At 52.2% G+C, this 24,340-nt stretch overlaps 2 protein-coding genes across 5 annotated transcripts in view; both read left to right on the top strand.

The window, feature by feature from the left end:
* PLOD1 (procollagen-lysine,2-oxoglutarate 5-dioxygenase 1) overlaps positions 1-11,450 on the top strand; it is a 40,752-nt gene extending 29,302 nt beyond the window's left edge. The window contains exons 12-19 of the mRNA XM_019011273.4: positions 95-220; positions 568-709; positions 1,405-1,518; positions 2,177-2,242; positions 2,913-3,017; positions 6,627-6,773; positions 8,790-8,915; positions 10,566-11,450. Of these exons, the coding sequence (XP_018866818.3) occupies positions 95-220; positions 568-709; positions 1,405-1,518; positions 2,177-2,242; positions 2,913-3,017; positions 6,627-6,773; positions 8,790-8,915; positions 10,566-10,721 (982 nt within the window). The 3' untranslated portion in view covers positions 10,722-11,450. The remainder of the gene's footprint in view (positions 1-94; positions 221-567; positions 710-1,404; positions 1,519-2,176; positions 2,243-2,912; positions 3,018-6,626; positions 6,774-8,789; positions 8,916-10,565) is intronic.
* A 4,618-nt stretch (positions 11,451-16,068) lies between these two features.
* The window catches only part of MFN2 (mitofusin 2), a 31,972-nt gene continuing 23,700 nt past the window's right edge, over positions 16,069-24,340 (top strand). The window contains exons 1-3 of one of the 4 annotated variants that reach the window (XM_055384592.2): positions 16,093-16,356; positions 17,835-17,978; positions 18,391-18,458. The gene's annotated coding sequence lies outside the window, so the exon portion shown is untranslated. Of the gene's footprint in view, positions 16,357-17,830; positions 17,979-18,390; positions 18,459-24,340 lie in introns of all 4 variants that reach the window. The other 3 variants (XM_055384583.2, XM_055384569.2, XM_055384573.2) reach the window with 3 other exon arrangements.

The following is a 24,340-nucleotide window of genomic DNA, read 5'->3' as shown; positions in this document are numbered from 1 at the left end:
GTTGAGGGGCACCTACCTCCCCCGATCCCTGGTTAGTGCTGTCTCCTACTCCCAGTGGGCAGCGACCTCCTACTGAGGTGCTCCCTTCCCTCAGGAACGTCATTGCCCCGCTGATGACCAGGCATGGGAGGCTGTGGTCGAACTTCTGGGGGGCTCTCAGTGCAGATGGCTACTATGCCCGTTCCGAGGACTACGTGGACATTGTGCAGGGGCGGCGTGTGTGAGTACCTGCAGGGTGGGGGTGGGTGGGGGACACCTTCATCTGGCTTCTGCCTGCCTGGGCTTGTGGGGCTCCCTCCCTAGTATTCCTGTTCTTGTTACCCTCAAATTCCTGTTGAACCTGAAGCAAGGAAGACTTCAGTTAGACACACAGAAGGACTTCCTGACAAATAGGCCCATGTGTCCAGGGCGGGGGAATCAAATCAGCACAATTGTGCCCCCCTAGCCTGTGACTTCCCTTCTCACACCCAGACTCCAGGCTATGACTCCCCACCACCACCCTGTGACCCCCTCCATCTTCCCCACCACCAGCCTCTGACCCCCGCTCTCTTTCTGTCTCTCCCACAGTGGTGTCTGGAATGTGCCCTATATTTCAAACATCTACTTGATCAAGGGCAGTGCCCTGCGGGGTGAGCTGCAGTCCCCAGATCTCTTCCACCACAGCAAGCTGGACCCCGACATGGCCTTCTGTGCCAACGTCCGGCAGCAGGTCAGCCAGGAGCGGGCGGCACAGGACGCCCTCTGGATGGGGCAGGCGGGAAGGTGGGCCTCCAGCTCTCACCCTCATGGTGGGCCGCCTTGTCACCATAGGCCTGGGAGCTCCAGAGATTCCAGCAGGGCATCTCGGAAGCCACCAGGGCCTGCTGGAGGAATGGGGGCCGTCGGGCACGAGGGCTGGTCCTCAGAGGTCTGCAGGGACCATTTTAGCTCACCTGGTTTTTATACCATCTATTTTATTTACATTTTTGGCATAGCCCAAAGAAAATGGAACTTTCCACCTAAAGGTACTCCAAGTGATGTGCCCGAGAGACACCTCACCCTGTCTCTGTGCCCCGCCCTATATACTTTTGTGACTTTTTTTTTTTTTTTTAAACATGCAGCAAGATGAAGTTTTCCCCTGTGACCAACATTTCAGGACCAGAACACGCTCCTTTTCTTTTATGCATTTTTTCTTTCATTCTGTGTTCAGCCCTCTGGGAAGACTTCCCTGATCACATTCTCAGTGTCAGGCCTGGGCTGGGCCCTGGGGACATAGCGGTGACTGCACTTGGTCTCTGATATTGGGAACTTCAGTTCGGCGGGTGGAGGAGGCTGCACTGTTGCCCGTCTGGGAGCGTGCAGGGGAGGCGTGAGGGCAGGGGAGGGGTGGGGGAGCGCCTCTTCCACTGGGCCTGTCCTCCCCAGGATGTGTTCATGTTCCTGACCAACCGGCACACCCTTGGTCATCTGCTCTCCCTAGACAGCTACCGCACCACCCACCTGCACAACGATCTCTGGGAGGTGTTCAGCAACCCCGAGGTGAGGCCAGGGTGGGCACATAGGGGCTGGGAGCAGAAGGGGCCCAGTGATCCTGCAGTCGGAGAGACTTCCCTCTCAGAGTCTTACAACAGCCAGGACCCCTGTGGGCCACCTGCCACCCTCCCTTCACCCCAGGAGGCTATAGGACGGGATTTGGGTAGGGAGAGAAGGGTGTCCAGAGAGGCAATACCATCTATTGGAGGAGGGACCAGGACTCAAGAGGCCTGGGTTTGTGGCCTAGGTCTGCCATCATCTGGGACTTAGTTGAGCCTTCCAGCTTTGGGGACCTTAGTTATCTTAGCTCCAAAATGGGTACACTGTCCCAGCCTGTCTTACCCATGAGGGTGTTGTGATGATCAGAAGGGGAGACAGTTGTGACTGTTTCTAGACGTTGGGAGCTCGCAGCTGATGGGTGTAAGTACGTGCCTGCACACAGACATGTACACACAAGCACACACATGTACATACATGTGCAAACACCACCTCCTATGGGCACACCTGTGCACCCAGACAACACACACGCACCCAGTGGGCGCAGGTGAACACCTGCCTCCGTCAAGCACGTACACCTTCACTCCCACTTTGAGGGGTCTGCTCGGAGCATCCCTGGCAGTCGAGCCAATGGTGAGGACCCTAGCCTGCTTCCCACTTCCCACAGGACTGGAAGGAGAAGTACATCCACCAGAACTACACCAAGGCCCTGGCAGGGAAGCTGGTGGAGACGGTAAGGGCCATGGACACCCTCTTGGACCAGCCTTGCCTGCTGCAGGGGGCAGGGCACAGAAGGGAAACTGCTTGCCCTGGGGAGTGGGGGATAGCAGGATGGGAGTGGGGGGTGGAGGGATGGGAGTTGGGGGGCGGCAGGATGGGAGTTGGGGGCGGCGGGATGGGAATGGGGGGGCGGCAGGATGGGAGTGGGGGGTGGTGGGATGGGGGTCGGGGGAGGCAGGATGGCCCCTCTACCTGTTGGCACTTTCCTGCTGGAGGCTGTGGGGGTCTGCAGGGCCTCTCTACCTGGCCCAGGCAGGAAGGAGGAAAACATCCTGGATGTGATGGCCACTGTGGCCCATCATGCCTGGACCACTTCGGGGAGTGGCTGCTTCTCTCCACTCACTAATGTCTGCTTCCCCCGAGCCTGGGGCCTCTGCCCCCTCCCTCCCTCCATGCCCATGTTTCTGTCTGACCTTGGCGCTGGTAGCTCTGTGACCTCGGCTGAGAAAGTCTGTCTCTGGGCTCTGCCTCCTCCTCCCCACTCAGTCTTTCCAGGATTGACAAGGCTCTGCTCCCCGGGGACACTAGGAGGGCTCCCTGGCTTGGGTGTGTGGCCCTGAAGAGGGAGGAGGATTCTGTGGTGCCACTGTGGACCCCCTTGACTGAGTCCCTGCCCTCCCCAGCCCTGCCCGGATGTCTATTGGTTCCCCATCTTCACGGAGGTGGCCTGTGATGAGCTGGTGGAGGAGATGGAGCACTTTGGCCAGTGGTCTCTGGGCAACAACAAGGTGGGACCCTGATGCCTGGGCTGGGGCCGCAGGGAGGCTGCCTCTCCATCAGTGCCGCTCACTGTCTGGGGTCTTCTGGCAAGCTGGCCTGGCCACCCTTTCTGGGACTCTTGACATAGGGGTGCTGGCATGGGTATCTGCAGGCAGTTAGGAGTAGAGGGACTGAGAAACCTGAGATGGAGTTTGGTCCCCGGGCTGCTATTGCCACCGTGTGGCTTTGAGTTGCCTTGACCGTAAGCTACTAGGTTTTCAGTTCCTGGTTTGCTATTGGAATGGCTTAGCTTGGTTCCCTAGACTTCCCCCAGGTGGAGCTGGGGAGGAAAGGGCCAAGGTGGGATGAGGGGCATTAGGAAGGGCTGTCGGGTCCAAGTTCATCAGACAGCAGGAGCAGGTGGCCTGCTGAGGGTGCTAGGCCCTGTGTTCTCTCCGTGAGAATCCCAACACCTGTTCCTGTCCTGGAAAGTTCAGGTACCATTTTTTTTTTCTTTTCATGTATATATATATATGAAAAGAAATATGTGTAGATTTTTTTTATTATATATATATATATATATATTTTTTTTTAATAATAGAGATGGGGTCTGGCTGTGTTGCCCAGGCTGGTTGTGAACCAGGCACAATTTCATTTTATTTATTTAAATTAATTAATTAATTAATTTAGAGACCGAGTCTCACTCTGTCGCCCAGGCTGGAGTACAGTGGCACAATCTTGGCTCATTGCAATCTCTGCCTCCCAGGTTCAAGAGATTCTCATGCCTCAGCTTGCCGAGTAGCTGGGATTATAGACGTGTGCCACCACACTCAGCTAATCTTTGTATTCTTTATTTATTTAATTGTGTGTGTGTGTAAATTTTTTTTTTTTTTTTTTTTTTTGAGGCAGTGTCTCGTTCTGTCACCTAGGCTGGAGTGCAGTGGCATGATCTCAGCTCACTGCAACCTTCCTTTCCCAAGTTCAAGCAGTTTTCTTGCCTCAGCCTCTCCAGTAGCTGGGACTACAGGCGTGTGCCACCATCCCTGGCTAATTTTTGTATTTTTAGTAGAGACTGGGTTTCACCATGTTGGCCAGGCTGGTCTCAAACTCCTGGCCTCAGGTAAGCTGCCCACCTCGGCCTCCCAAATTGCTGGGATTACAGGCGTGAGCCACCATGTCTGGCCTAAGGCACCTTTTTATTTTATTTATTTTTTTATTTTAATGATCCCAGAACATTTATTTCCATAGGATTTTGATAAAAGAGCACAATCTTGAATAAAAATACACCACTGTACTTAAAGGCAACATTACCTAGTAAGCAAACTCTGTCCTCAGCCCTTTCACAGAAGAGAAACTTCAGAAAGGAATTTTTCGTCTCCTGACAGTTTTACACCATTCATATCTCCTATGTACTTCAAGCCCCAACCCACCTCTGATTTTCTTTTTTCTTTTTTTTTTTTTTTTGAATGGAGTCTCGCTCTGTCGCCCAGGCTGGAGTGCAGTGGCGCCATCTCAGCTCACTGCAACCTCCGCCTCCCAGGTTCAAGCAGTTCTCTTGCCTCAGCCTCCTGAGTAGCTGGGATTACAGGCGCCTGCCACCATGCCCGACTAATTTTTGTATTTTTAGTAGAGACGGGTTTCACCATTTTGGTCAGGCTGGTCTCGAACTCCTGACCTCATGTTGTGATCCACCCGCCTCAGCCTCCCAAAGTGGTGGGATTACAGGCGTGAGCCACCGCACCGGGCACCCCACCTCTCATTTTCTACATCCTTTTTTTTTTTTTTTTTTTGGTGAAGTGGCGCCTCGCTCTGTCGCCCAGGCTGGAGTGCAGTGGTGCAGTGGTGCAGTGGTGCGATCTCGGCTCACTGAAACCTCTGCCTCCTGAGTTCGAGCGATTCTCCTGCCTCAGCTTCACAAGTAGCTGGGATTACAGGTACTGGCCACCATGCCTAATTTTTTTTTTTTTTTTTTTTGAGACGGAGTTTTGCTCGTCACCCAGGTGGAGTGCAATGGCACAATCTCAGCTCACTGCCACCTCCTCCTCCTGGGTTCAAGTGATTCTCCTGCCTCAGCCTCCTGAGTAGCTAGGATTACAGGTACCCACCACTACGCCTGGCTAATTTTTGTATTTTTAGTAGAGACAGGGGTTTCACCGTGTTTGTGAGGCTGGTCTGAAACTTCTGACCTCCGGTGATCCACCTACCTTGGCCTCCCAAAGTGCTGGGATTACAGGCGTGAGCCACCATGCCTGGCCTCATTTTTAAGTTGTTTAACAGAAATGTGTGTTCCCAAGTTTAAGGCACCATTTTTAAAGGCACATGAGACCCTGGACCTGTGTGCCAACCTGTGACCTGGCAACTGGACTAACCTGAAGTTCTGGTTATCTTCCTAATCCACATGCTTTGGTTGCTGAGCTGATCTCCAGAAGCCAGGAACTGGACTAGCCCGTGCATTCTGGGGGCTGGCTGATGCTTGTGCTCCAGTGACAGGGCCAGACCTCGGACCCCAGCTGACTCTGGCCCTGGAATAAGTTTTCAGTGCTCTGTAACAAATGGCTGTGGCTCAGAATAACACCCGTGTGTTATCTCCTGGTTTCTGTGGGTCAGGAATCTGGGCCCAGTTTAGCTGGGTCATTGAGGTGTCAGCTGGTGTTGGGGTCTCATCTGAGGCCCAGGGTTCCATTCCAAACTCACTTGGTTGTTGGAGAATTCATTCCCCTGCAGCTGTAGAACTTAACTTGCTTCTTCAAGGCCAGCAAGAGACAGAGTCTCTCTTCAAGATCCTCCTTTAGCCAGGCGCAGTGGTTCACGCCTATAATCCCAACACTTTGGGAGGCTGAGGCGGGAGGATCGCTTGAGCCCAGGGGTTTAAGACCAGCCTGGGCAACATAGTGAGACTTCATCTCTACAAAGAATAAAATTAGTGGCTGGGTGCATGGCTCACGCCTGTAATCCCAGCACTTTGGGAGGCCAAGGTGGGCGGATCACCTGAGGTCAGGAGTTTGAGACCAGCCTGGCCAACATGATGAAACCCCATCTCTACTAAAAATACAAAAAAAAAAAAAAATTAGCCGGGCATGGTGGCGCACGCCTGTAATCCCAGCTACTCGGGAGGCTGAGGCAGGAGAATCACTTGAACTCAGGCGGTGGAGGTTGCAGTGAGCTGAAATGACGCCATTGCACTCCAGCCTGGGCAACAGAGTGAGACTCCGTCACACACACACACAAAAATAAAAATAATAAAAATAAAATTAGTTGGGCGTGATGGTGCGTGCCTGTAGTCCCAGCTACACGGGAGGGTGAGGTGGGAGGATCACTTAGGCCTGGAAGGTTGAGGCTGCAGTGAGCTCAAGTTGCGCCACTGCGCTCTTACCTGTGCAACAGAGGGATACCCTGTCTCAAAAAATAAGGTCTTCCTGCAGATGACTCACCTAGTAGGTCAGGCCCCCCCCAGGACAATCTCCCTTTTGATTAACCCAAAGTCAACTGATTAGGGGCCTTAATTGTATCTGCAAAGCCTGTTCAGTTTTGTCATGTAATGTGGTCCGGTCACATTCCCGGGTGTAGGAGAGGGAAGTAGACAGAGCCTGGGGGCCATCCTAGAATTCTGCCTAAACATTCGCCTCGGTCACCTCCAGGACAACCGCATCCAGGGTGGCTACGAGAACGTGCCTACTATTGACATCCACATGAACCAGATCGGCTTTGAGCGGGAGTGGCACAAATTCCTGCTGGAGTACATTGCGCCCATGACGGAGAAGCTCTACCCCGGCTACTACACCAGGGTGGGCAAGCCTGGGGCATAGCCAGGATGCGGGGACAGTTGGGTGGGGTGTCAGTGGAGTGGCTGGGACTGGTGGGGGGTAGGGTGGGAGGTGGAGAAACTGGGAGGGGCCGAGGTGGAGTGGGGGTGTGGGGAGCGTGGGAGGGGCAAGGGTGGGGCATGAGGTAGAGGGACTGAGAGGTGGGGATGGGGTTGGGAAGAGCAGGGGTGGGGTGGGAAGTGGTGGAGAAGCTGGGAGGGGTGGGGAGGAGTAGGGAGCCTGGGAGGGGCAGGGGTGAGTGGGGGTGGAAAGCCTAGAGGGGCAGGGGGTCAGGGGTGAGGGAGTGGAGAGACTGGAAGGGGCAGGAGTTGGTGGGGAGGTGGAGGCCAGTGTGGGGCATGGGGATGGGGTGGGAGGGGTAGGGTGGAGTGGGGGGCTTGGGTGGAAGGGCCAGGGGTGGGTGGGGGCTGGAGAATCTGACAAGGGGAGGGGCTGGGGAAGGGGTTGGGTTGGAGTAGGGGTGGAGGAACATCCCAGCTTATGGGAGAGGCCTGGATATTTGGTCCCCAGGCAGGAGTGAGGTCTCACCGCACACACCCCCTCCGTCTAGTAGCGTGTGGGAAGACAGGGTGCTGGGCTGGGCCTCTAGGGCCGGCTAGTTGGCCTCTAGCCTGAGCTGGAGTCTCATTCAGCCTCATGAGTAGCTGGGATTACAGGCACCTGCCACCACGCCTGGCTAATTTTTGTATTTTTTGTAGAGACAGGGTTTCACCATGTTGGCCAGGCTGGTCTCGAATTCCTGACCTCAAGTAATCCGCCCACCTCTGCCTCCAAAAGTGCTGGGATTACAGGCATGAGCCACCGTGCCTGGCCGACCTCAGCCCTTTTGAATCTTTCTTCCTTGTCATTAACCCTGCCTCAGTGGCTCCTATACCAGCCCACCAAAAAAGCACCCCTGCCCGCCTTAGCCGGCCAGCGTGCCCACTCCCTCCCTAGCCACAAGCCTGTGCCCCACGCCTGGGCCCTGCTTCGTCCGAAGCAGCCTTCTTCCGATAGTGAGGAAAACCCTGAACTCCTGTTACTGACAGTTGTCATTCATCCCTTGAATGCTTACTGTGGTTCCCCGGAAACAATTACCTGGCTGGCCTCGGTTAATTCTCACAATTCTTTCCAGTGCTATCACTTATGTGTCTGTCCACTGCTACCTTGGCTTTCTCCAGTCCTCACTCAGTTCCTTCCTTGGTCCCTGGTTTCTCCAGATACCTGCCCATGGCGTGCCTGGGTCCTGCCTCAGGGAATCCAGCCTGGATAGTTGCCAGAAAGGGTTGTGAGGATTGGATGCCCCCCTTTGTCTTTGTCTTTTCATTCATTCCTTCCTTCCTTTCTTTCCTTCCTTTCTTCCTTCCTCTCTCTCTCTTTCTCTCTTCCTTTTTCTTTCTTTTCTTTCGCACTTGTCACCCAGGCTGGAGTGCAGTGGCGCAATCTTGGCTCACTACAATCTTCACCTCCCAGATTCAAGCAATTCTCCTGCCTCAGCCTCCCAAGTAGCTGCGATTACAGACGCCCACCACCATGTCTGGCTAATTTTTTGTAATTTCAGTAGAGATGGGGTTTCACCATGTTGGCCAGGCTGGTCTCAAACTCCTGACCTCAGGTGATCCGCCCACCTTGGCCTCCCAAAGTGCTGGAATTACAGGCATGAGTACCATGTCCGGCCTCCTTCCCTTTCATTTCTTCTCTTCCCTTTCATTTCTTCTCTTCCCTTTTCCTCCCTTCCTCCCTCCCTCCCTTCCTTTCTTCCTTCCCCTCCGTTCTCTTCCTTCCCTCCCTCTCTCCCCTCTGTCCATACATTTTTGTTGAGAACCTTTTCTGTGCCAGGTAGTTGCAGGCACTGGAGCATAGAGCCCCATGTAGACCTGGCCCCTGTAAGCTGACCTGCAGCAGGCCAGACCAGGCCCCATGTGTGCACCCTCCTCTCCTGGCCTTTGTGTCCTCCTTAACTAACACAGGCTCTCTTGTCCCCCTGCCTTGGTACAGGCCCAGTTTGACCTGGCCTTTGTCGTCCGCTACAAGCCTGATGAGCAGCCCTCACTGATGCCACACCATGATGCCTCCACCTTCACCATCAACATCGCCCTGAACCGAGTCGGGGTAGATTACGAGGTGAGCAGGAGCCAGCCGGGGTCAAGGGGCCGGCAGTGGGGATGAGGAGGGCTGGCTGGGGTGAGCCTTCAGGGTGGTTGAGGCAGAGGGGCCCCAGGTAACCAGTGCCAGAGAACCAGAAAAAAAAGGATGTGGGTCTGTGGGAGGGCTCCCTGGAAGGGTTCACAGTCTAGCAGGAGGAGGGGCCAGGCTCTTAAGCTACTATTTTAAGAGATTTTTGGGCTCGGCATGGTGGCTGATGCCTGCAATCCCAGCAGTTTGGGAGGCCAAGGCAGGCAGATCACTTGGGGCCAGGAGTTTGAGACCAGCCTGGCCAACATGGCAAAACCCCATTTCTACTAAAAATAGAAAAATTAGCTGGGCGTGGTAGCACACGCCTGTAACCTTCGCTACCCAGAAGGCTGAGGCATGAGAATCTCTTGAACCCAAGAGGTGGAGGTTGCAGTGAGCCGAGATCGTGCCACTGCACTCCAGCCTGGGCAACAGAGCGAGACTCTGTCTCCAAAAAAAACAAAAAGAGGTTTTTTGAACTTAGCCCTGGGCTGGGTGCTGTGAAGAACACTCATAAAAACAGCTATAATCTTTTTTTTTTTTTTATCGAGACAGGGTCTTGCTCTGTCACCCAGGCTGGAGTATAGTGGCATGATCACAGTTCACTGCAGCCTCAACCTCCTGGGCCCAAGCAATCCTCCCACCTCAGCCCCCCAAGTAGTTGGGGGCACAGGTGTGTGCCACCATGCCCAGCTAATTTTTTTTCTTGCTTTTAGAGATGGGGTTTCACTATGTTGCCCAGGCTGGAGCTATAATTTTTTGAGAGCTTACAACATATCAGGCATCCCTAATCCAAAGATTCTCAACCAGGAGCAACTGTGGCCTGCAAGGGACATTGGCAATACCTGGAGACATAATTGGTTTTTACAACTATGAGGGGCTACTGGCATCTAGTGGGTAGAAGACAGAGATGCCCGGGACAGCCTTCCACAGCAAAGTGTCTATAGTGGTGAGGTTGGGAAGCTTGATCCTCAGCTCTCAATTGTAACATCTCATTTAATTCTCACTACCCTGTTCTGTTTAACCCTCATTTTACAGAAGGGGAAACTGAAGCTCAGGTTGGTCACAGTTAGTAAAGAGTGGAGGTGATGTCTGCCCAGGGCTGCCTGACTCCAAGGCCAGAGCTCTTGATCACTTACTCTTTGGTTTTTTTTTTTTTTTTGAGACAGTCTCATTCTGTTGCCCAGGCTGGAGTACAGTGGCGCGATCTCGGCTCACTGCCTCCTGGGTTCAAGTGATTCTGTCTCAGCCTCCCGAATAGCTGGGATTACAGGCGTGCGCTGCTACGCCCAGCTGGTTTTTGTATTTTTAGTAGAGATGGGGTCTCACCATGTTGGCCAGGCTGGTCTCAAACTCCTGATCTCAGGTGGTCCACCTGCCTTGGCCTGCCAAAGTGCTGGGATTACAGGCGTGAGCCACCACTCCTGGCCACTACTCTTCATTTAGTGTCTTCCTTAGCAGCGCTTGTGGCTGTCACTCCAGAAGGCATCCCCAGGCAGGCAGTGCTGAGGGCCACTTGGCCATGACAGGAGATCATGACGGGAGAACAGACGGGCAGGGGGCGGTGGGGAAAGGCCACTGATGCTTTCTGTCTCCCAGGGCGGGGGCTGTCGGTTCCTGCGCTACAACTGTTCCATCCGAGCCCCGAGGAAGGGCTGGACCCTCATGCATCCTGGACGACTCACGCATTACCACGAGGGGCTCCCCACCACCAGGGGCACCCGCTACATCGCAGTCTCCTTCGTCGATCCCTAATTGGCCAGGCCTGACCCTCTTGGACCTTTCTTCTTTGCCGACAACCACTGCCCAGCAGCCTCTGGGACCTCGGGGTCCCAGGGAACCCAGTCCAGCCTCCTGTCTCTTGACTTCCCATTGCTCTTGGAGCCACCAATCAAAGAGATTCAAAGAGATTTCTGCAGGCCAGAGGCGGAACACACCTCCATGGCTGGGGCTCTCCGTGGTGCTCTGGACCCAGCCCCTGGAGACACCATTCACTTTTACTGCTTTGTAGTGACTCGTGCTCTCCAACCTGTCTTCCTGAAAAACCAAGGCCCCCTTCCCCCACCTCTTCCATGGGGTGAGACTTGAGCAGAACAGGGGCTTCCCCAAGTTGCCCAGAAAGACTGTCTGGGTGAGAAGCCACGGCCAGAGCTTCTCCCAGGCACAGGTGTTGCACCAGGGACTTCTGCTTCAAGTTTTGGGGTAAAGACACCTGGATCAGACTCCAAGGGCTGCCCTGAGTCTGGGACTTCTGCCTCCATGGCTGGTCATGAGAGCAAACCGTAGTCCCCTGGAGACAGCGACTCCAGAGAACCTCTTGGGAGACAGAAGAGGCATCTGTGCACAGCTCGATCTTCTACTTGCCTGTGGGGAGGGGAGTGACAGGTCCACACACCACACTGGGTCACCCTGTCCTGGATGCCTCTGAAGAGAGGGACAGACCGTCAGAAACTGGAGAGTTTCTATTAAAGGTCATTTAAACCACTGAAGGGAAGATGCTCAGGGTGAGTGGGTGTGTGTGTGTCTTGGTGTGAGTGTCTGCAGGGAGAGGTTTTAAGAGCCCTCTTTTTTTTTTTTTGAGACAGAGTCTCACTCTGTCTTCCAGGCTGGAGTGCAATGACGTGATCCCCGCTTTCTGCAACCCCTGCCTCCTGGGTTCAAGTAATTCTCCTGCCTCAGCCTTCCGAGTAGCTGGGCTACAGGCACCCATCACCACGCCTGGCTAATTTTTGTTTTTTTATTAAAGAAAGGGTTTCACCAGGTTGGTCTGGCTGGTCTTGAACTCCTGACCTCAGATGATCCACCCACCTCGGCCTCCCAAAGTGCTGGGATTACAGGCATAAGCCACCGTGCCCGGCCAAGAGCCCTCTTTTTAGAGCCTTTAAGAAAGGTCATGCTAGCCTCTTGACCTCCTGAGTAGCTGGGATTATAGGTATCCATGCCCGACACATTTTTGTATTTTTTGTAGAAACGGGGTTTCATTTCACCGTGTTGGCCAGGCTGGTCTTGAACTCCTGACCTCAGGTGATCCATCCGCCTCGGCCTCCCGAAGTACTGGGATTACAGGCGTGAGCCACCATCCCAGGCCTGAAAGTCTTTTAAAAAAGATTTTTGAGGCCAGGCACAGTGGCTCACGCCTGTAATCCCAGCACTTAGGCTGAGGCAGGCGGATTACCTGAGGTCAGGAATTTGAGACCAGCCTGGGCAACGTGGCGAAACTCTGTCTCTACTAATAATATAAAAAAATCAACCGGTTGTGTTAGCATGCGCCTGTAATCCCAGCTACTCGGGAGGCTGAGGCAGGAGAATCGCTTGAACCCAGGTGGTGGAGGTTGCAATGAGCCAAGATTGGGCCACTGCACTCCAGTCTGGGTGACAGAGCAAGACTCCATCTCAATTAAAAAAAAAAAAAAAGATTTTTGAGTCTTTTCATTTTCAAAATTGACTCATTGTAAATTCAAACAGCACAAATCTTAATCTTTCTCTCATCCTTTCCCCCCAGCTGCTGAGTTCCTCTCTCTGAAAGCCACCATGTCTAATCTGTTTTTTGAATGTTCTTGAGCTGGTTTGTGCTGACACAAGCCTGTGTGTGTGTTTGTGTATGTTAGGGTTATTTTTGTTTTTGTTTTTGAGATGGAGTCTCACTCTGTCGCCCAGGCTGGAGTGCAATGGCATGATCTCGGCTCACTGCAACCTCTGCCTCCCGGGTTCAAGCAATTCTCGTGCCTCAGCTTCCCGAGTAGCTGGGATTACAGGCACCCGCCACCACGCCCAGCTAGTTTTTGTATTTTTAGTAGAGATGGGGTTTTACCATGTTGGCCACGGTGATCTCGAACTCCTGACCTCAGATGATCCACCTGCCTCGGCCTCCCAAAGTGCTGGGATTACAGGTGTGAGCCACTGTGCCCGGCATAGGGTTGTTGTTAACTTTTTTCTGATTACAAACGCATCTTCACCATGAAAAAGTCAAACAAAATAGGTAACATGGGGGGCCGGATGCTGTGGCTCACATCTGTAATCCCAGTACTTTGGGAGGCTGAGGAGGGTGGATCACTTGTGGTCAAGAGTTTGAGACCAGCCTGGCCAACATGGCAAAACCCCCATCTCTACAAAAAAATACAAAAATTAGCCAGATGTGATGGCAGGTGCCTGTAATCCCAGCTACTTGGGAGGCTGAGCTGGGAGAATCACTTGAACCTGGGAGGTGGAGGTTGCAGTGAGCCAAGATTGCACCACTACACTCCAGCGTGGGTGACAGAGCAAGAACCTGTCAACAACAACAACAACAAAAAGTAATATGGACCGGGTGCAGTGGCTCATACCTGTAATCCCAGTGCTTTGGGAGGCTGAGGTGGGAGGATCACTTGAGGCCAGGAATTCTCAACCAGCATGGCCAACATGGCAAAACCCTGTCTCTATTAAAAATACAAAAATAAGGTGGGCTTTATGGCACATGCCTGTAATCCCAACTACTCAGGAGGCTGCAGCACGAGAATTGCTTGAACCCGGGAGGCAGAGGTTGTAGTGAGCTGAGATTGCGCCACTGCACTCCAGCCTGGGTGAGAGAGCAAGACTCTTGTCTTAAAAAAAAAAAAAAGTAAGAAAGGTCTCCTGGAGTTGTACATCAGTGTGCTCTGCACCCATTCCCAGTAACACTCAGCACTGCTAGGAGAGTTTTGTCATCCCGAGGGTTGAAACGAGGATTCAGCCATCTCAATGAGAAACACATGTTAATGGGTTGAAACATATCTCCAAACTGTGAGATTTCCTCTACTTGCTGGGCAAGTTTGCAGATGTGTTTCAGAGATAAAGCCCAGCTGCTGGGCAGAGTACAAGACTAAATGCCTGGGAATGGATTCAGAGGTTCCTACAGCAGTCCAGGCAAGTGACCAGGACCTAGACCAATGCTTGCAGGGAAATTTAGGGAAGAGGAGGGAGTGGGCAGGGGAGATGTTTAGGAGAGAGAACATCCAGGCTTTCACCTGACTTGGGCAAGATTCTGCTAAAGAAGGAAAAGGAAGGCTGGGCGTGGTGGCTCACACCTGTAATCCCAGCACTTTGGGAGGCTGAGGCGGGTGGATCACCTGAGGTCAGGAGTTTGAGACCAGCCTGGCCAACAGGGTGAAACCCCATCTCTACTAAAAATACAAAAATTAGCCAGGCATGGTGGTGCACGCCTGTAATCCCAGCTAGTGGGGAGACTGAGGCGGGAGAATTGCCTGAGGCGGAGGTTGCGGTGAGCCAAGATGGTGCCACTGCGCTCCAGTCTGGGCAACAGAGTGAGAGCGAGACTCTGTCTCAAAAAAAAAAAAAGAGGAAATGGAATTTATAGTTCCTGCCCTCAGAGAATGGAAGTGGAATTTAGAGTTCCTCTCCTTAGAGAGTCCAGAGATTGTGGAGGAGGAAACAATCCGACCCAGTACCAGGCAGCTAGCAGCTGAGGCCCCAAGGCACGCTACATCCCAGACAGGGCCCTGTCTACACCCTGAGGCTGAGTCTGCATGTGGCCCCACAGTCCTCAGTCAGACCCGCAGGGCACTAGGCTACTCAGAGGGCAGTGTGGGCAGGACAGCTCCCTTTGGCCATCCTCATGAGACTGATAAACCAGTCATTTCTATATCAGAGTACTGATTTGCCTCTTGAGGTTGTTTGTGGCAATAAATCGAGGTTGTTCTACCATGGTTATAGAGCAGCACCATCCCACAGAATTACAGTTTGACCCACAAATGCAAGCTACTTATGTAATTTTAAATTTTCTAGTAGCCACATTTTTAAAAAGAAACAGGTGCAATTAATCTTAGTAATGTATTTAACCCAAATGACCCAAAATATTATCACTTCAACATGTAATCAGCATATAAATAGTAATGGGCTAATAGCCCTGCACTGTGGCAGGTACCTGTAACCTGGCATTTTGGGAAGCCGAGGCAGGAGAAGATTGCTTGACTCCAGGAGTTCAGGAGACCAGCCTGGGTAACAAAGTGAAATGCTTCCCCATGTCTACAAAAGATAAATACTAGGCATGGCTGCGGCACCTGTGGTCAGCTACTTGGGAGGCTGAGTGAGGTGGGAGGATTACTTGAGCCCAGGAGTTCGAGGCTGCAGTGAGCCGTGATTGCACCACTGCACTCCAGCTTGAGTGACAGAGTGAGACTCTGGCTCAAAGATAGATTTTTTTTTTTCTTTTTTGAGACGGAGTCTCTGTTGCCCAGGCTGGAGTGCAGTGGCATGATCTCGGCTCACTGCAACCTCCACCGCCCGTGTTCAAGCGATTCTCCTGCCTCTTCCTCCCGAGTGCACTATCATGCCTGGCTAATTTTTGTATTTTTAGTACAGATGGGGTTTCACCATGTTGGCCAGGCTGGTCTTGAACTCCCGACCTCAAGCGATCCACCCGCCTCGCCCTCCTAAAATGCTGGAATTACAGGCTTGAGCCACCGCGCCCGGTCGATATTTTTTTTTCCCTAAAAATTGAGATAGTTTAACAGCCTTTTTTGTCCTAAGTCTTATAGCGCATCTCCGTTTGCACTGGCTCAGGACTCGAGAGCCACACGTGGCTAGTGCCTACTGTTCTGGCGCGCTCAGGCTTGGAGCCTTCCCTGCGGAGGCCAAGTCCTGCAAGGGATCTGTTTGCTGCGGTTTCCTAGTAGTGTCTGCCGCATCACTGGGGCCCGGTGATCTGGGTAACCATGTGAGCTTGGATAACCTCTCCTCTCCGTCTCCTGGGACTGCTGTGGATGTTAAACACAGCGGTGGATGTTAGAGGCGCAGTTCAGTCACTGGCATTGATTCGCCGTTGTTGCTGCTCTTCTTTCCTCAAAGGCGACTGAAGGGCAGCAGGCCCATGCTCGCTTCTGTCTGCCCGATGAGTCACTTCACCCTAGGCCTGGCCCTCTAGAGAACACTCCTCTAAGATTACAGAATGCAAATCTGGATTCCAGAGCTGGCAGAGGCCCCAGGGTCAGGCTCTAGGACAACCGGCGAAAAAGCGGGAACCTCTACTCCACGCTCCTGGTTTTTCGCCCCTTGACAGCTTGAGGCTCCGCCCCGCTTTGCCCCGCCCCCCAGCTCCGGCCGACGCCCACCGGAACTACAGCCCCCATGATGCAGTGGGAGTCCGAGCCTCTGCGTCGTCCGCTTGGGGCGCGCCGGCGGAGGAGTGGCGCGCTGAGGCGCCGCTCGAAGCGCCGAGTCGCGGGGCAGCAGAGGCGTAAGGAGTAGGCGGGGCGAGCCGGCTGGGCTCAGGGTCCACCAGCTCACCCGGGTCGAGGGGCAATCTGAGGCGACTGGTGACGCGTTTATCCACTTCCCTCCTCCCGCCTCCCCTCGGGGTGGCGCTCGCTGGTGACGTAGTGAGTGTGATGGCCGCCGCGAGGCCGGGAAGGTGAAGGTGAGAGGGCGAGCAAGCCGGGGTGGCGGGGACTGGCCCGGCCCGGCCCGGCGAGTCCTGAGAAGCTCGGCGTGGGCCGACGGGATTCTGGGGCCACGGGGGTCTGGGATGCAGTCAAGCGGGGGTCCCCACTCTCCGGCCTCGCCGCCGGGCTCTCCCCGGCCCTGAGGGGAGGGGGCGGGCCACGGGACCTGGGACTGGTCGGTGGGGTCCCCTGTAGCTTCTCATCGCCCCCGCCTTTCCACCCTTCACGGCCATGTTCTACCCCTGCCCCTTCTCTATTTTTCATCCTGTCTTCATTTTGCCAGCATTTACTCAGCACCTGATAGGTGTCCACGTTCACCGCGGGAGCGCCCTGCCATCCCCACTTTGGGCAGTTACTGCCCTCTCGTTCAACCCTGTTTACTTGTATGACTTCTCACCGGACTGTAAGGCCCTGGAGGGCAGGACTGTTTCTTATCCATTTCTAACGTGGCGCCTGACACACACAGAGAAGGCACACAGAAAATGTTGAATAAATAGCTGTTAAGACGCACGAAGGCAGAATTGCCCGTTACCCCCTCTCGTAATCCTTCATTGCCCTCTTTAAATTCTCAATCATCTCTCTCTCTTCTACCCAGAAAAGGGCTCTGGTTATCCGCCTCTGGTGTCCCAAGGTTTGGGGCTTGGGGGAGGAAGGCAGCTCAATGTAGTTAAAAAAGAAAGGAAGCCGGTCGCAGTGGATCACACCTGTAATCCCAGCACTTTGGGAGGCTGAGGCGGGCAGATCACCTGAGGTCAGGAGTTCGAGACCAGCTTGGCCAACATGGTGAAACCCCGTCTGTGCTAAAACCAAAAACTAGCCGGGCTTGCTGGCACATGCCTGTAATCCCATCTACTCAGGAGGCTGAGGCAGGAGAATCGCTTGAACCCGGGAGGCGGAGGTTGAGTCGAGATTGCGCTGCTGCACTCCAGGAGCTTTGGAGTCAAAGGGAGCTAATATTTCAGATCCCAGCTTAGACAACTGACTAACAGTCTATAAATCTTCAAGTATTCCAGCTCTCTGTCCCATAGAATAGAGAATTAAGTGAGATACTTTATAGTAGCTGAACACATTGGCTTTCAGTCAGTTCTTCTGTTCCTCAATAGTCAGCTGTTCCACAGTCCTCAAGCCCAGTTTTGTTCCTAGTTTTGCTCTGTCCTCTTCTCCCCTCTCTGGATGTACCTTTCCCAGGACTCCTGCAGGGACCTCCGTGGTGCCTCAAACCCGCACATGGCGGAATACGTGTGCACAGCCAGGATTGGTCCCACACCTCTGCGTTTTTTTCCCCAGGGCACTTCCTCACATGCCAGCGCAACTCCCCAATACCTCAATGAGTAAGCTTCCCTCAGGGATAAGTTTGTTTGGCTTGAAACCTGATTAGACATGTTTTGTACACCAGTGTTTTTTTTTTTTTTTTTTGGACACCTGATCCATCTCCCTTTTCTTTTCTAGTAAGTCAGGACTGGTGGAGTCAACACAGTCAATCAATAGCCAACCTCAACCTGAGACAGGACAGAAGAGAACTCAGAATCTTTTTGTCTTTTGGACTTCAGCCATGTCCATGATGCCTACCCTGTGAAGATCTCTCACATCCAAAAAAGTAAGTAGTAGTTGTGACTTCTGGCACCCTGGATTTGAGCTGAGTGGACAGGGGTGTGCTCTCCTGGACCTCTGGTGGCAAGTCTCTTGGATGGCATCCTCTTTGTATAGAGCCACAGCTTTCTAACTTGTGTTGAAAAACTACCGTATCTCTTTACTTCCGTGAAGGATTTCGCTGGTTGCTTAGAGAACCTGTTTAAAAGTTGACAGTTCAGAAGTGGCTGGGATCTCTTGGGCTCCCTGAAGAATTAGTCTCTGTCTCCCTGATTTGGTCTTCTCTGCTGTGCTGGCTCTTCCCCATCTCGGCCCAGCACAGGTTGGCTCCTTGTCACTGCTCTACTAAGACTCTGCTCTGTCCCCTTTACCCTGTATACTCTTTTTGTTTCGATTTCTCAGCTTCTCCTCTTTTCCAGTTGTGCCAGCAGACGATCCGTGGATCCATTTTATTTTCCCTGCTAGGAGTTGCTGTACATAACACTGGGTAAGGAGGTGGTGTGGATTCAGGGACTGTGCTTGGGATCCAAACACACCTTGCAGTGAATTTTGCTACTGCTGTCTCTACACCCAAGATACCTAATACTCCTCAACTAATAGCCTAGGTTGAGGCAAAGCTGTTGACCACCTTGGAGGGCTAATAGCAGTTTCCATTTAGAACTGGGTTCATTTCTGGTCTTAGGTTAATATTTATTAATACTGTGCCCCTGGCACTTTTTGGGGGTAGGGGCAGGAGAGTACCAGAAAGAATGGGCTTTTCCCTAAAGTGTGATCCTCGGGATTTTAAAAGCTATTACACAGAAGGGTTTTTTCATTGAATATATTTGTGAAATGCTGAATTCAACACAGTTAAACTAGTCTCTTTACAACAAGGCTTCCTTCCCAAACTCTTTTGCTGTGCTCACGTGCTCCACTGAGGGAAATGGTAGCATATGGTGTTTTTTGTTTGTTTGTTTGTTTTTTGTTTTTTTTTGAGACAGAGTCTTGCTCTGTCACCCAGGCTGGAGTGCAGTGGCACGATCTTGCAGTGGCGTGATCTTGGCTCACTGCAAGCTCTGCCTCCCGGGTTCACACTATCCTCCTGCCTCAGCCTCCCGAGTAGCTGTACTACAGGTGCATGCTGCCACGCCTGACTAATTTTTTATAGTTTTAGTAGAGATGGGGTTTCACCGTGTTAGCCAGGATGGTCTCGAACTCCTGACCTTGTGATCTACCCACCTCGGCCTCCCAGAGTGCTGGGATTACAGGCGTGAGCCACCGTGCCTGGCCTAGCATATGGTGTTTTACAAACTGATTCTACTATTGAACCTTCTTTACATGGGATATTGGGTGCAAGTCGAGTTCTGTGGACCACGCTTTGGGAAGCACTGCCAGAAACTATCCAAAACAGTAATCTCCAGAGCACTTACGAGGCAGTCACAGCTTGAAGTGTGACGCTTAGTGTGTCACTGATGTTGGAGCTGGACTCTCAGGCTGTGCTTGCGGGATGGTCCCCACGTGCCTGTGGCGAGGTCTGTGGTGAAGCAGAGATTATCAAGGCTTTCCAGAGGCGGAGGAGGAACCCAGCTGCCCTGCATCACCCTGGAGGAGTAGGGAGTCAGCAGTCAAAGCCTTGAGATAATTGGGGAACACAGGATGTGATAAAAACCAGAAGCCTGTGATGTTGTTTGTTCTCTATGAGGCATCAGAGGAGGCTTCATGGAGCGGGTGACACTTGAGTTGGGTCTAGAAGGACAGTAGGAGTATGCCAAATGGGTGGAAAAGGAAGGAGGCTTCCAGGCAGAAAGCAGCTCATGCAACACAAATGTGGAATCTCAGCTTGCAAGTTAGCAGAGCCAGATAAATCAGGCAGAGTTTGGAGGAGCTGACAGTAGGTTTTATGCCAGGGGTTTGGAGGCAGCTGCAGGCTGGGTATTAGTGAGAGCAGGGAGGCTCCTGGACCGGCTGAGCTCCCAGCAGACCTTGTAACCTGGAGCTCCCAGCAGACCTTGTAACCTGGAGCTCCCAAGCTTCTACTGGTGTACACGCTGTTGAGTCTTGCAGTTAGTGAGCACTAATGCTTTTGGTTTTATATCTCCTGGGCTTGCAAACATTGACCAGAACTTAAAAGCACCTGCTTCTGATGGCAGGGAACTTGCTTCCTGCAGCAAGTCACTTCTGGAGTGGGGTGTCGCTGATCCTTCCCCAGCTGACCTGTTTATTTGATCTCCGTGGTAGCGGGTAAGGGAGTGGTGTGTGTGGTGTGAGTTGGCGGAGTTGCCTCTGCCCTTCCTGAAGGCTGGGTGTTCATGGAGAGAGTCTTGTGATCTTGCTGGTAGAGTTTGTTGTTACTGTTTTATAACATGTAAAGCTGCCTTTAGCTCTTACTGTAGTGAAGCATGTTGCTTGCACCATCAACTTTAGTCTTCTCACAGTTTAGATGGTATTGTGGTATTAGGATATTGGTTTTCATCCACGGATCCAGGCTCGTAACTCCTATCCACAGCCCTTGTTATGGTTTTTTGATATAATGTTAGATGTGTTAGGCCTCAGGGGCAGGCCTCTGACCTTCTGCTCTCCTTCCACCCTAATCTTTCCCCACCTTTCTGATTATGGGCCTTAAAACCCTCCCCTGAGAGGGGTGGACCCTGTATCCTGAGGGAAGGAATGCTGATGTCATGAAGCTTCCATAAAAATCCAAGAGGACAGAGTTCAGGGAGCTTGTGGATAGCTGAACACGCGGAGGTTCCTAGAGAGAGGCCTGCTCAGGGAGGGCACAGAAACTACACGCCTCTTCCCCCATACCTCGCCCTAAGCGTCTCCTTATCTGTATCCTTTGCGATATCCCTCATAATAACCTGGTAAACGTAAGTAAGTGTTTCCCTGGGCTAGGTAGGCTGCTCCATCAAATTAATTGAACTCAAAGAGGGGGTCATGGGAACCCCAGCCTGAAGCCAGTTGGTGAGAAATTCTGGAGGCCCAGACTTGCAACTGGTATGTTTGAGGGGTGGTGGTGGAGAGGCGGGGCAGTCCTGGGGACTGAGCCCTCAACCTGTGGGATCTGACACTCTCTCCAGGCAGACAGCATGGGAACTGAATGAGAGGATACCCAGCTGCTGTCCGCTGGTTGGTGTGTGGGGAAGAAACCCCCTCACATTTGGTCACAGAAGTCTCTTGTGTTGATGATTATGGTGTGAGAGTAGAGAAAAAAGATAATTTGAGACAGTTTTTTCTCTCCAGTAGGTGTCTTGTTTGTTGTACACATGAAGAAACCAAGGTTCTGTGATGAAATAACTTGCTTAAGTTTAAGCAGCCCAGAAATAATGTAGTCACAATTTGAACCCAGCTCTGCCTGATTACAAAACCTGTCATAGGTAGTGCTATATCATGCCCCATCCTTGATCCCCCCCTTTTTTTTTTTTTTTTTAAGAGAGAGACTTCGCTCTGTCACCCAGGCTGGAGTACAGTGGCGAGATCTTGGCTCACTGCAAATTCTACCTCCCAGGTTCAAGTGATTCTCCTGCCTTGGCCTCTGGAGTAGCTGGGACTACAGGCATGCGCCACCACACCCAGCTAATTTTTTGTATTTTTCGTAGAGACGGGGTTTCACCATGTTGGCTAGACTGGTCTTGAACTCCTGACCTCAGGTGAGCTGCCTGCCTCGGCCTCCCAAAGTGCTGGGATTACAGGCATGAGCCACCGTGCCTGACCCCTGATCCCTTTTCTTTTCCTTTTGGATGGCTTTCCTCTTGTGCCTGCCACATCCCCTCTTTCTCGAACAGTCTGATCTGCCAGGCCATGGCAAGCCTGATTTCAGCGCACTCTCCTTTGCTGCTTTGGAAGAGTGAGAGTAGCATTTTCTTTGCAGTTTCCTTTCTCAGAGCTGTACTGTCTTTAAGCCCTGGACATATGGCTTCCGTGCTGAGAAAACATCTCTCATAGCTGTGGCGTCATGCTGAGGAGGAATGTAGAAACGGAAGTGGGGTCACTTTCTTCCCTTGTCTCCAGAAGAATCATTAACATTGCACAAGAACTTGTTGGTTTGGGCACACATGTGGGTCCGTATCCCGCTTTGGGTCGGTCTGTCTTCTGCCCACTCTTTGGGATGGTTAGTTACTAAAAGTCCGTTTTGGCATTTGGTCTTCATGTACCTCTTCCGGGTGTTCTTTCTGCTTTTCAGGACCTTGTGCAACATACTTTGGCCCCATTTGGAAGTTTTTCACGTGTGCTTGCTGGGGAGCAACACCTCATTTCCAATCTAGAGAGAGTGAGCTTACTGCTGGGTGGAGAACTGAGCAGTAAGATTAGGGTGGCTGGGGAGGCAGTGACAGACCCAGGCACAGTCAGCTGTGCACACACCCCCTCATCCAGGAGGGCCTTTGCCCTTTGACTTCCTGGGATCGGTGGGCTCTGCTCAAGAAGTAGCTTTCGCCGTGGTGGGAACTCTGAGGGACCTGGCAGGGGTCCACTTTTGGGTTCGGAATTCCCAGTCTTACCCTGGGCACTCCTTCTGGTGTGTACGCCTCTTTTTGATCTTTTTTTTTTTTTTGAGATGGAGTCTTGCTCTATTGCTCAGGCTGGAGTGCAATGGCGCGATCTTAGCTCACTGCAACTTCCACCTCCCAGGTTCAAGCAATTCTCGGGCCTCAGCCTCCCGAGTAGCTGGGATTACAGGTGCCTGTCACCATGCCTGGCTAATTTTTGTATTTTTAGCAGAGAAGGGGTTTCACCATGTTGACCAGGCTGGTCTCAAGTGATCCACCCGCCTGGGCCTCCCAAAGTGCAGGGATTATAGGTGTGAGCCACCATGCCCAGCCTCTTTTGACCTTTGACCAAAGACCTCTAGGACTTTGGAGTCAAATCTCATGACCTCTAAAATGTTGTTATATGAAAAGATAAGCTACAAAGATATGTAGGATTGAGTGAGAGCAAGAGAGACAGTCACACAAAAATAGACTGTGATGATATGGCTGGGTGCGGTGGCTCACGCCTGTATTCCCAGCACTTTGGGAGGCCGAAGCAGATGGATCACTTGAGGTCAGGAGTTTGAGACCAGCCTGGCCAACATGGTGAAGCCCTGTCTCTACAAAAAATACAAAAATTAGCTGGGTGTGGTGGCACATGCCCATACTCCGAGCTACTCAGGAGGCTGAGTGAGGCAGGAGGATCGCTTGAACCTGGGAGGTGGAGGTTGTAGTGAGCTGAGATTGCACCACTGCACCCAGCCTGGGTGACAAAAGTGAGACTCTGTCTCAAAAAAAAAAAAAAAAAAAAAAAAATTATAATAAACAAAATGTTGGGCCGGGTGCGGTGGCTCATGCCTGTAATCCCAGCACTTTCGGAGGACAAGGTGGGTGGATCATTTGAGGTCAGGAGTTCAAGACCTACCTGGCCAACATGGTGAAACCCCACCTCTACTGAAAATACAAAAATTAGCCGGGCATGGTGGCGAGTGCCTGTAGTCCCAGTTGCTTGGGAGGCTGAGGCAGGAGAATAGCTTGAACTCGGGAGGTGGTGGTTGCAGTGAGCCGAGATCATGCCACAGCACTCCAGCCTGAGCGATAGAGCAAGACTGTCTCAAAAAAAAAAAAAAAAAATGTTGGCTGGGCATGGTGGCTCACGCCTTTAATCCCAGCACTTTAATCCCAACACTTTGGGAATCCAAAGTGAGAGGATCACTGGAGCCCAAGAGTTTGGGAGCAGCCTGGGCAACATAAGAAGACCCTGTCTCTACAAAAAATTAAAAAAAAACTAGTGGGGCGTGGTGGTGCATGCCTGTGGTCTCACGTACTCAGGAGGCTGAGGTGGGAGGATTGCTTGGGCCCAAGAGGTTGAGGCTGCAGTGAGCTGTGATTGTGCCACTGCACTCCAGCCCAGGTAACAGCGAGATCTTGTCTCAAAATAAAAAATAAATAAGTAAATAAACAAAATGTTAACATTGCTTATCACAAAATGATGGGGTTATGGGTTTTTTTCCCCTTCAGTTTCCAAATTTTCTGTAGCACACCTGTGCTATACTAAAATAGACCAATAGTTTGTGTGTGTGTGTGTGTTTGCGTGTTTTTCTTTGTTGAGACTTGGTCTGACTCTGTCACCCAGGCTGGAGTACAGTGGTGCGATCTCGGCTCACTGCAACCTCCGCCTCCCAGGTTCAAGCCATTCTCTGCCTCAGCCTCCCAAGTAGCTGGGATTATAGGCGACCACCACCACACCCGGCTATATTTTTTTGTATTTTTAGTAGAGACGGGGTTTCATCATGTTGGCCAGGCTGGTCTTGAACTCCTGACCTTGTGATCCACTTGCCTCAGCCTCCCAGAGTGCTGGGATTACAGGCATAATCCACCATGCCTGGCTGTTTTTTTTTTTTTTTTTTTTAAGTAGAGACGGGGT

The sequence above is a fragment of the Gorilla gorilla genome, chromosome 1, assembly GCF_029281585.2.
Source record: "Gorilla gorilla gorilla isolate KB3781 chromosome 1, NHGRI_mGorGor1-v2.1_pri, whole genome shotgun sequence".
Classification (NCBI taxonomy): domain Eukaryota; kingdom Metazoa; phylum Chordata; class Mammalia; order Primates; family Hominidae; genus Gorilla; species Gorilla gorilla.
The sequence above is the reverse complement of the archived record's forward strand: the minus strand, read 5'-3'. Positions and strand labels throughout refer to the sequence as shown.